Raw genomic sequence first — 11180 nt, 5'->3', positions numbered from 1 at the left:
CGGTCTGCGGACGTAGCAGATATACCTTGAAGTCTCTACCGGTACGCCTCCTTCCAAGGCTGACAGAACTGAGTGGGAGTACCTGTATCTGCACAACAAAGATGTGCAGAAGAGTAGCATGAGCACACCACGGCGGTGCCCAGTAAGTATCAAGACTAACCTCGGTGGAGTAGTGACGAGGAACAGTCAAGGCACCTACCGGTCAATAAACAGTATAATCATAGGAATAATGGATACGACATATAAACATGTAAAGACTGCATGAATGACCAAGAATACTACAATTTACAATAAGGGAAAACTACAACAAGTAACAACAAGAATATAATAAATGAGGATACGAAATGACGGCAGAATCACAATCCAAATCCTAAGGTCACAACACAGCAAAGGGAAAACAAGTCAATAACTCATATCCTACAATGATGTTCACAAAGGTCTTATCCAACTCTTTCCACAATTTCACCAAGTCTCGGACAAACCACAACTCGCCAAGACCCAGCATCTGAAATCTAACAATTGGCATCCTGTGCCCCATCAGTCTCATGGTCATGCTGACAACTAACTGGCTAACTAGGGCCACTCTCCCAAATATAGTGGATAACGAGGGCGTACCTCCATAGCAAAAATCAGGAGGAATTCATCTCTATTAGGAGTGTTCGGCGACGTGTATGCTTGTGCAAGTATTTTTAACAAGAATTCTACCAATTAGAAAACATAAAAAGGAGAACGGACCGAACGTACGATGTTTCCTCACAACTTCCAAGCGATAAAGCTCATACCGGTAAGCAACCCACAATCACATTATTAAACAAATAGGAATGCCTCCACAGGCCGTCACAATTCTATACAATCATCCCTGACATAGCCCACCTTATTTCGCCGCGTGTGCAAATAATAAGATAATAGGTACCGCCTTATTTCGCCACACGTGCATCACAATGTTCCCTCCTTATTCCGCCACATGCGCAACCCACATATAAGCATATAACATATTCCGCCTTATTACGCCGCATGTGCAAAACATCAATAACAACAACAGCACGGCAAAGACCTCGTGCAACCCTTCAAAATCAACCGCACGGCAGGCAGAAACCTCGTGCATCACAATATTCACAATTGCACGGCAGAAACCTCGTGCATCACAGTATCAACAACCGCACGGCAGAAACCTCGTGCATCACAGTCTCAAGTGCAACACAACAAACGACAATATATACAGGAACAAAGCAAGAGAATCAACTAACTCACAAGGAATAACCGTAACAGAGAAATACTAAGCGCAATAAGAACAACTCAACAAGGGAGAAATAATATGAAACAACGATTCCATAATACTAAGTTCAACAACAAGGAAGTTAACATGAATCAAATAATTACAATTAAGGGAATATCAACTGAATATAGGATATCTAACTTCTTTCCAATTAAGACAATTAATTACACGAGAGATAGAAATAATGCTTTCCAAAAAAAGACAAGCACTTAGGAATGATAATGTGACTATAGAAGGGTAATGTCTACAGTGAAACAAGTAAAAGTCAATTAGGCAACAAGAATAAGCCAAAAAGGGGCAAATAATTTCCAAGTAAGACATGTAAAGGTGAAGCTAATAACAGGGAACTCAATCGTATCAAGAACAACTTTATATTCGGTGATTACAAGGATCTAAGAGCCTAAAAGGGGCAATTTTCCACAAATAAATCCGAGCACGCACTCGTCACCTCGCGTACAAGGAATACAATCAACAAGGAAGACTCAAATCCTAAGGGGAAGTCCCCCACACAAGGTTGGGCAAGATACTTACCTCGAACCGGCTAAAATCAACTAGCAACCACGTTCTTGCCACGAGTACTCGACTCCAAATGGCCCAAATCTATCCAATTAAGTCACACATTGTAAATAACATCTCAAGCAACTGATTCTACTATTTAATTCAAGGCTAAAGCGTGAAATTAGGCAAAATGACCAAAATGCCCCTCGGGCCAACGTCTCGGAATCGGATAATTTTTACATTTTCAGAACCCTCGTTCTCTCACGAGTCTAACCATATAAAAATCTCCCAAATCGGAGGTCAAACACTCCCTCAAAACTCAATAATTCGGTCAATGAAGTTCTACCCATTTTTCATTAAAAATTCTGAAATTAAAGGAGGAAATTAAGAGGAGATTCATGGAAATTGGTCTAAATCGAGTGAGAAGCACTTACCCAAGTCGCCAGGTGAAAATCCCTTCAAAAATCGCCAAGAACCGAGCTCTAGAAGTCAAAAATGTGATAACAATGGTGAAACCCTCGAAATTGGAATTTAATCTGTCTGCCCAGAAAATTGGTCATCGCGAACGCGGAAGAAGCATCGCGTTCGCGAAGAAGGAAAAGTGAAGGTGTTCAGTTACTCATCGTGTCACGATCCAATTTCCAAACCCGATCGTGATGTCACAAGTCACGAGCATCTAAAGAAACCTGAACACAACTACAGGGCCAATAATAATATATAAGGAAAAATCCTGGAAATCAAAAGACAACATCCGGTGCCGCGAACGCTGGCGGTCACCTTACTCAGCTACAATAGCCATACCTTCAATCAGCTAATAACCCGCTATCGGGTGAACAATACCTGCAACTGCACGCGAGGTGCAGGGAGTAAAGTGAGTACTTCCAACTCAGTGGTAATAAGAGTAAATAATAACTGAGAGGCAAGAAATCACGTAAGAGCACTCCATCATGCTATATAGGACAGTACAACCCTTTTTAGAAAACAATAAGACCGTGAAGAATCCTTTAGAAAATATCTGGCTCAGTTTAAAAACCTCTTTTGAAAATATCCTTTTACAACAGTCAAGCAAATGAATGCGTATTCAGATAATGCAAGTCCGCACATAAGTCAGCCCCTCGGGCACAGCACTCCACAAATAGTTAACACCAGGGCGTCTGGTAAACAGTACAAGCAATAGCATGGATGCCAATGATATGAGAGTGCTAAATGTCATGACACGTAGTACAAACAGGAACCAATGCATGAATGCAATGCAATGAATATGACCGCTGCGGCGTGCAGCCCGATCCATCTGGGTACCCGCGCTCATTGTGGGGGTTCAGACTCCGGAGGGGCTCCTACAGCCCAAGCGCAATATCATCATAGTATCGCTGCGGCGTGCAGCCCGATCCATCCTCAGTCCAGAACATGCAAATGAGCCACTCGGGCAATGTCAAGTAATAGCTTTTAACTCAAAACATCAGAAAAATGCAATTTAAGCCTTTAAACTTTAACAATATGACTGCACATTTCAAAACAGGGTTTAACTCAGGACTGAAATCATTTAATATGCTAAGTGTCATGAAAACAGTGATAATAATCCCTAAAGGATTCAAATAATCGGCACAAAGCCCAAAACATGGCAATCAACCCAAATCACGATAACATCAAGTAGGTTTCAGTCAATTACGCAGTAAAATTAACAACCGGGACGGACCAAGTCGCAAATCCCCAACGGTGCTCTACCCCACGCTCATACCTGGCGTGCAAGTCACCACAATACAGCACTATGATGTGCAAATCCGGGGTTTCAAACCCTCAAGATATCATTTACAAGTATTACTCACCACGAACCGGTGAAATCCCTAGCTCGCGACGCCTTTGCCCCTCGAATCGGCCTCCACGCGCGTCGATTCTAACCAAAATCAGAGCGAATACATTATAATATGCCAAGGGAACAATACCCAATCGAAAACAATCGAAAATTAGCAAGAATCTCGAAACTAGCAAAACCCGAGCCCCGGGCCCGCTTCTCGAAAATTACGAAATTTATATTACCGGATTCCTCATCTCGCCACGAGTCCATACATACCAAGAACTCCCAAATCCGAGCTCAAATGACCTATCAAATCCCAATTTGAAATATCAAAATTCCAAACCCTAGTTCATCAATTTAAGGCTTAATTCCATGAATTTCTAGGTTAATTTCACATTCTAATCATGTTTTAGGTTCAGAAATCTTACCTCCATTAATTACCCGTCGAAATCCCCCTTCAATTCCGTCCAATAGCTCTCAAGCTCGCTTAAAAATGGTGGAAATAACATAGGCTTCGCGGAACAAAAATGAATATAAAACCCTTCTGGCTCCAGGGGTTTCCGCTTTTGCGGTCCCCACACCCGCTTCTGCGCTCATTTCCCGCTTCTGCGGAATTTCACTAAAAAACCAATTCCGCTTCTGCAACGTATTCTCCGCTTTTGCGGAACTCCATCTATAGACCAAGATCGCTTCTGTGATCGCCCGTCCGCTTCTGCGGACTCGCTTCTGCAAAAAAGGTTCCGCTTCTGCGGAACTACCCTACTCAGCTCTTGACCGCTTTTGCGACCACCATTACGCTTCTGCGGAACCGCTTCTACGGTCCACTTCCGGAGAAGCGAAAATATCAGATACCAGCTATAACCTGCAATTCCTCAACTCCAATTTCATCCCGATAGCCATCCGGAATCACCCCGAGGCCCCTGGGACCTCAACCAAAAACACCAACATATCCCATAACATCATTCAAACTTGTTCCAATCCTCAAACACTTCAAACAACGCAAAAACCATCAAATCACATCGGATTCAAGCCTAAGTTTCTTAAAAACTTCCGAATTACGCATTCGATCAAAAACCCGACCAAACGATGTCCGAATGACCTGAAATTTTACACACATATCCAAAATCACCTAACGGAGCTACAGCAACTCTCAGAATTCCATTCCGACCCTCGGATCAAAATCTCACCTATCAACCGGAATTCGCCAAAATACTAACTTCGCCATTCAAGCCTAATTCTACACCGGACCTCCAAAATCAATTCCGATCGCACTCCTAAGTCACAAATCATTTCCCGAAGCTAACCGAATCACTGGAAATCACACCCGAGCCTTCTAACTCATAAGTCAACGTCCGGTTGACTTTTCCAACTTAGGCCTTCCTTAAAGAGACTAAGTGTCTCATTTCTTATCAAAACCAATCCAAATCAACTCTAACACACCACATACCGATAACGAAACATAAAGAAGCATAAAATGGGAGAGACGAAGCAGTAACACATGAGACGACGGGTCGGGTCGTCACACATCACGAACGCGACAACGCGTCCGCGAACGCGAAGAAGAAGAATTTGAAGGCCCTAGGACTGCCCTTCGCGAACGCGTGAATCTGTACGCGAACGTGAAGGGTGAGACAGCATAACTACGCGAACGCGGGATGGTAGACGCGAACGCGGTGAAGGGAGAGGCAGAGCTTCGCGAACGCGAGGCTCTAAACGCGAACGCGAAGAAGGATTTCCCAGGTGGCCAAGATAAGCCTTCGCGAACGCGAAGGCCATATCGCGAACGCGAAGAAGGAGTACCAGAAGCAGCAACAGGAGTTCAAAAGCAAGGGGAATTGACCCGTAGCCCATCCGAAATACACCCGAGGCCCCCAGGACCTCAACCAAACCTACGGAACTATCCTATAACACCATTCAAACTTGTACCAATCCTTAAACCACCTAAAACGACGCCGGAAACTCGAATTAAACAAGGATTTGAGCCTAAGAACTTCAAATTTCATCAAAACACGCTTTCGATCAAAAACCTAACCAAAACACGTCCGAATGACCTGAAATTTTGCACACACGTCCCAAATGGCATGACGGAGCTACTGCAACTTCCGGAATTCCATTCAGGCCCTCGGATCAAAAACTCACTATCGGACCGGAAACTTCAAAAATTCAAACTTCGGCATTTCAAGCCTAAATTAGCTAGGAACCTCCAAAATACATTCCGAACACGCACCCAACCCCGAAATCACCTAACGGAGCTAACGGAACCGTCGGATTTCCCTTCCGAGGCCGTCTTCACAAAGTTCTGACTACGGACCACTTTTCAACACTTAAGCTCTCATTTAGGGACTAAGTGCCCCAAAACTCTCAGCACTCAACACCGAACGTCCCAGCAAACCAAAATAGCAGAAATGAACTTAGAGGAAGCAGTTAATAGGGGATCGGGAAGTGAATTCTAAAAACGACCGGTCGGATCGTTACAAAGATTCATTGAGTTTGTTGTTGTTATTGTAATAAACGTAGGCATGCTAACATTTCAAGCTTCATAAAAGAGTTTCTTAATGCTGTAGATTTCACTACTGTAAAGTTTATACCATGGCTAAATCTAGCTTCTTTTTACAAGTAAAGTTTGAGAAATGGATGGTTAAGAGCATTACCAGTAAAGTCTATAATATGACGGCGATCAGGGAATTTGCCTGTGGGTCTATGTGAATTGCATATTGCACTCTGTGTATATTTAATTTTTATATTATTAACTTATGTTTGGTTCCAATGACTATGTTTGGTTCCAACGACATATGATCAGGATATGCTGAATGAAAGATTGAGCAACAATGAGAGATCAAATGACCAGTCTCCTCGTGGTGTTGCGTGGGAAGGGGATGTGTATTCCCAAGTATTGGGAAACGATAAAAGTGGGTATATTCGTGGTTTAGGACTTGGTCCAACTCCTTCTCTATTGTGGGGCAGTAAGTCTTCCTTAGAAAGTATTGTTGCAGAGAATTCATCTAATGAGGTTATAAGAAATTTAGAAAAAGAGATAACAGAGTTAAAGGAGTTAAATGGGAAACAAAATGAAGAAATGTGTTTGATGAAACAAGAGGTATCATGGATGAGACAAGTCATGTACAAAATTGCTCCTAATGAGTTATTTATGCCTCATAATGTCAATGGAATGCCAACTGAACAGGTAACTCAATTTTAATAGTTTGAGAAATTTTTTTCCTGAAATTTTAATCTTATAAAATAATGTTATCTAACTTATTAATATTTCTCAGGTCCCTGATGCTAACAGTGGTCATCAACCAGTACCACAAGCACGTCGGATGTCTACTGCTGCAGAAAATGCTCCATCTTCTCCTGGTACTACTCTTGTATTATAATAAGTTAACATAGCACTACTGGAAGTTGTATTTTCTTTATGAGGTGCTTAGTTGCTATTGTTGTGCTAGCATTTTCTAATTGCTTCTAGTGATAAATTGTTTTACATAATTAAACTTGTACTTACCTGATCCATCTCTAGACTAACTTGAACTTATGAAGATTAGTGATCTTTGTTATGTTTTCATTTCTTTGGTACCTTAGTTGATTACGATATATGAGTAAAAGGTTGAGCTATAATCTTGGATGTTGTTGTAGCTTTTAATTGATATTATTTTGGAGAACTATGTGACGATCTCTTTCCTTTGTGTAAAATAGTGGAATAGAACTTTTGTAGGTCAAGTTTTTGAGTATTTTTAAATGCTTACAAACTTTTTACATACAATTTCATCTTTTAGCATTCACTTATTTTATTATTTCAGGTCATACAGTATGATGTAAAAAAATAGCATGAGAAGATTGCAATATGATGAAGGGTTATGCATCTACTATTTTGTTATTATATAGACAGTAACTATTTTGTTCAAACGATACAATTTTAGTCTCCTTTTTGTCGCTACTACATTAGATTATGGATCAGGACTTGCTTTTGTTAATCTATATTTAGTGAGATATATTATATTTTTATGAATTAAAAGTAGTGTGTTTATTAGCATTTACCAATTCGAAGATAGCTTATTGGAACTAATTTGTACCTTTGATATTGCATTAAATGGTTGTTGTTTATAGCCAATTTTAACTAGAATTATCGTCAATGAAACTAGATGTTTAAAGCGCAAACTAGGTATGGATTTAACCGCTATTCTTATTGAAGCTAAAATATAGCAGTTAAATCTTATGACTTTCTGTGGCAATTTGATTAACTTTACCGGCAATAAAAACAGAGGCCAACAATGCAAATTGAGTCATTTTTAGATGGTTTTGGCAGCTATTAAAATTGTCGCTAAGCTATTGTCATTAAATCCTGTGATTTTTAGCGACAATTAAATTTGATTTACTGGCAATAACAATGGATGCCAAAAGGGCTAGCTAAGCTGTTTTTCGGAAGGATTTACCAGCCATAATAATTGCCGCTAAGCAATCGCCGTTACAACATCTATGTTTTACCGGCAATAAATGATACCTTTACCGGCAAATCCTGAAATGGCTGCTAAAGGCTTTGTCGACGCCATGTACAGCGGCCAAATATCAATAGCCGGTAAATCCTTTAGCGGCTATTTCTATTGCCTCTAAAGCCTTTTTTCATTGCCGCTAAAAACCTTTTTTGTTGTAGTGAGAATCTAAAAATAACAATTCCTATGAGTGGTACTTTAGTCAGCTTCGCAATGCAATTGGGAGCCGTGAGAATTTAATTTTTTTATCAGACAGGCATCAAGCTATTGCAAATGGCATTGCAAAGGTATATCCTGAAAGCCATCATGGGATTTGCATCTATCATTTGGATCAGAACCTAAAGCAAAGGAAGGTGAAAAGTGAGGTCATAAAACTTTTCCAAAGTGTTGCAAGAGTATACAGGCGCAAAGAATTTGACCTATACATGTCAGATATAGCAAATGTAGATAAGAAGACTTATGACTACTTGATGGAAGAACCACCGGAAAGATGGGCACGTTCTTGTAGTCCACGGCGAAGATATGACATGCTCACAATAAACATAGTTGAGTCGATGAATTCTGTCCTATTAGAAGCAAGGGAGCTGCCTATAGTAAGAATGATGGATTTCATTCAAGTGAAGCTACAACGTTGGTTTTATGAAAGAAGAAATAAAGCAGAAGGAACATTTTATGATGTTTCTTGTTGGGTAGAGGAGGAATTGAAGAAAAGAATAGATTTAGCATTTACTTTGAATGTAAGTATTATGTTCTATGTTTATATTATGATTTTAACATTATTTAACATATGTACTCACTTATAATTTTTCAACATTGAAGGTCTTCCCTATTGATTCATGGCGTTCTAGAGTTGAAGAAGAAGGAATAACTTTCTTGGTGGACTTAAACAAAAGAACATGTGATTGTTTTCAGTTTCAATTTGATGAATTACCATGCATACATGCAATTGCAGCTATCGAGAAGAGAAACATCAAGAAGTCCAACTTTTGTTCGCACTGGTACTTAAAGGAATCTTGGCTGAAAACATATGAAAGACAAATACATCCTGTAGGACATACTGATTCTTGGATTGTACTAGAGAGTGTTAAGTCACAAATTGTTAAACCTCCAGATTTCAAAGTGCCACCAGGTAGAAGGCAAAAGAAAAGGCATATTCCTGCTACCGAGCCATCAAAAATAACATTCAAATGTGGTCGTTGCAGAAGAATTGGTCATAATAGAACAACTTGTATATATTCTCCGGCACTCCATCCATTTTCAAGAAAGCATAGAGAAGAGTAGATATATCCACTTATGTTTATCGACTCTTTTAAGTTTTTGCTATAGATTGTATTCATTTAGATTATTCTAATTTGAGCGGATGTCTGGATTTTCAAAATTTCTTTCTTGTTACCTTCTTTTAATTTCTTTTGAGTTCAACAATTAAAAGTTACGGATATGAGTCAGTAAGTTCAAATTGCAATTTCAAAACTTAAGGACTGTCTGTCCTTAACTTTGAATTTCAAGTTCAAAAGTTAAGGACATGAAGTCCTTAAGTTATAGTTCCATGTTTAAAACTTAAGGACTGTCTGTCCTTAACTTTGAATTTCAAGTTCAAAAGTTAAGGACATGAGGTCCTTAAGTTATATTCCCATTCTGTCCTTAACTTTGAATTTCAAGTTCAAAAGTTAAGGACATGAGGTCCTTAACTTATACTTCCATGTTTAAAACTTACGGACTGTCTGTCCTTAACTACAAGAGTCCTTAAGTTTGAAATACAAGTTCAAAAGTTAAGGACAACCAATCCTTAAGTTTGAATTACATGTTCAAATGTTAAGGACAGGAAGTCCTTAACTTTGTGTTTCAAGTTCAAAAGTTAAGGACATTTGGTCCTTAACTTTGAATTTGAAGTTCACTTACACTTAGTCATGAACTAATACTAACAAACTCAATGGACAAATCAACACTTGAGAGAAACAACGAAATTAATAACAAGATGCCTTGATATAACTTCTGAAATTGTAATTTGCATAGCTGTGACAAAAAATTACGCTATGCCGACAAAATATAACTGCCTTTTGACAAATTTACAGAATATTTCAGAAGTTTCCTACACTTGCAGAATTCATATGTATCCTTTACAGCAATTTTATACAAAAGAACACCACAATTTATTTACAACTCCTTTGGACAGAAAGTTTCGTTTTCACTCTCATAATCATCGCCAACATTTTCTGGTGGAGTATCATAACCAGAATTTCGTTTCCATTCATCATGTGCCCAAAGATTTGCAGCAAGTTCTTTTCTAAAGTCTTTTATGTCTTCGGGTTGGAATTGCTCCACGTCCTTTCCAATCATCAGCAACTCGACATATTTGATCAGGAATGCACCACAATCAGTCCTAAGAGAAATGTAAGATATGCAGTGAATTAAACAATAAATCTAAAGTACATATAAATAATATAACAAATAACAACACGTACGATCCATTTTGGTGTGGTGATCTTTGCCACTGTATATCAAATTTGTTGAAGACATTCCCAAAAGACTTGTGATGTTTGTCAAACTGTGCGAACTTTAGCAAGTGGGGGATCATGCGTGCATACATTTCCATGTGTTTCATTCCTGCCTCATATGGCTCACTGTATATGGAATCGTATACATCAATCTTTTTCTGATTCAAGTCCAATACCCCCAATAGAAAGTGTGTCACAGCACTATCATCTTCTGAAGGAGGCCGACATGGAAAAAAGATTTTGTCAACCTCTGTCCAAGCAATTCCACATCTACGGCTGTCCCCCCACACATATGGTGTCAGAAACAACTGATCATCACCAGCACACCAAAAGTCATCAGTAGCATCTTCACTGAAATCTTTATACACAAGTACCATATAGTTATCAAAAAGAATATCAATAGTTGTGCATCGAAAAGGATGATCGAGAGGGTGGTAGCATTCCTTCTTTCTCAGATAATATAGGGCAATGTCAATATGCTTCATAAAAAGGCAAAAAATAAACAAATCCATCAGTCATAAAATAATTAAAAAATGATAAATTAAGAATAAAAAAAATAAAAGCCTTGTGAATTATTTCACCTTATCATCAAGTACATAACTGCTATCCGAAAACTCAAGGAAGAACAT

The 11180-nt window shown here is 39.2% G+C and overlaps 2 protein-coding genes across 2 annotated transcripts; one reads left to right on the top strand and one right to left on the bottom strand.

The window, feature by feature from the left end:
* The first annotated feature begins 8087 nt into the window (after positions 1–8087).
* LOC109216959 lies at positions 8088–9337 on the top strand. Its single transcript, XM_019381182.1, has 3 exons — positions 8088–8142; positions 8309–8793; positions 8876–9337. Exons 1-3 carry the CDS (start codon positions 8088–8090, stop codon positions 9335–9337), a joined length of 1002 nt encoding a protein of 333 aa, XP_019236727.1.
* An 873-nt stretch (positions 9338–10210) lies between these two features.
* On the bottom strand, positions 10211–10928 carry LOC109216958. Its single transcript, XM_019381181.1, has 2 exons — positions 10519–10928; positions 10211–10436 (listed from the first exon to the last, which is right to left on the bottom strand). Exons 1-2 carry the CDS (start codon positions 10926–10928, stop codon positions 10211–10213), a joined length of 636 nt encoding a protein of 211 aa, XP_019236726.1.
* Positions 10929–11180: the final 252 nt, after the last annotated feature.

The sequence above is a fragment of the Nicotiana attenuata genome, unplaced genomic scaffold (assembly GCF_001879085.1).
Source record: "Nicotiana attenuata strain UT unplaced genomic scaffold, NIATTr2, whole genome shotgun sequence".
Taxonomy (NCBI): Eukaryota; Viridiplantae; Streptophyta; class Magnoliopsida; order Solanales; family Solanaceae; genus Nicotiana; species Nicotiana attenuata.
The sequence above is the reverse complement of the archived record's forward strand: the minus strand, read 5'-3'. Positions and strand labels throughout refer to the sequence as shown.

Excerpts from the sequence above, each read along its gene's own strand:
- LOC109216958 (XM_019381181.1), bottom strand. The coding sequence starts at position 10,928 with ATGGTACTTGTGTATAAAGATTTCAGTGAAGATGCTACTGATGACTTT. Across the intron at positions 10,437-10,518 it reads TCACCACACCAAAATGGATC|GACTGATTGTGGTGCATTCC; the intron begins GTACGTGTTGTT and ends CATTTCTCTTAG.
- LOC109216959 (XM_019381182.1), top strand. The coding sequence starts at position 8,088 with ATGGCTGCTAAAGGCTTTGTCGACGCCATGTACAGCGGCCAAATATCA. Across the intron at positions 8,143-8,308 it reads CGGCCAAATATCAATAGCCG|ACAGGCATCAAGCTATTGCA; the intron begins GTAAATCCTTTA and ends TTTTTTTATCAG. Across the intron at positions 8,794-8,875 it reads ATTTAGCATTTACTTTGAAT|GTCTTCCCTATTGATTCATG; the intron begins GTAAGTATTATG and ends TCAACATTGAAG.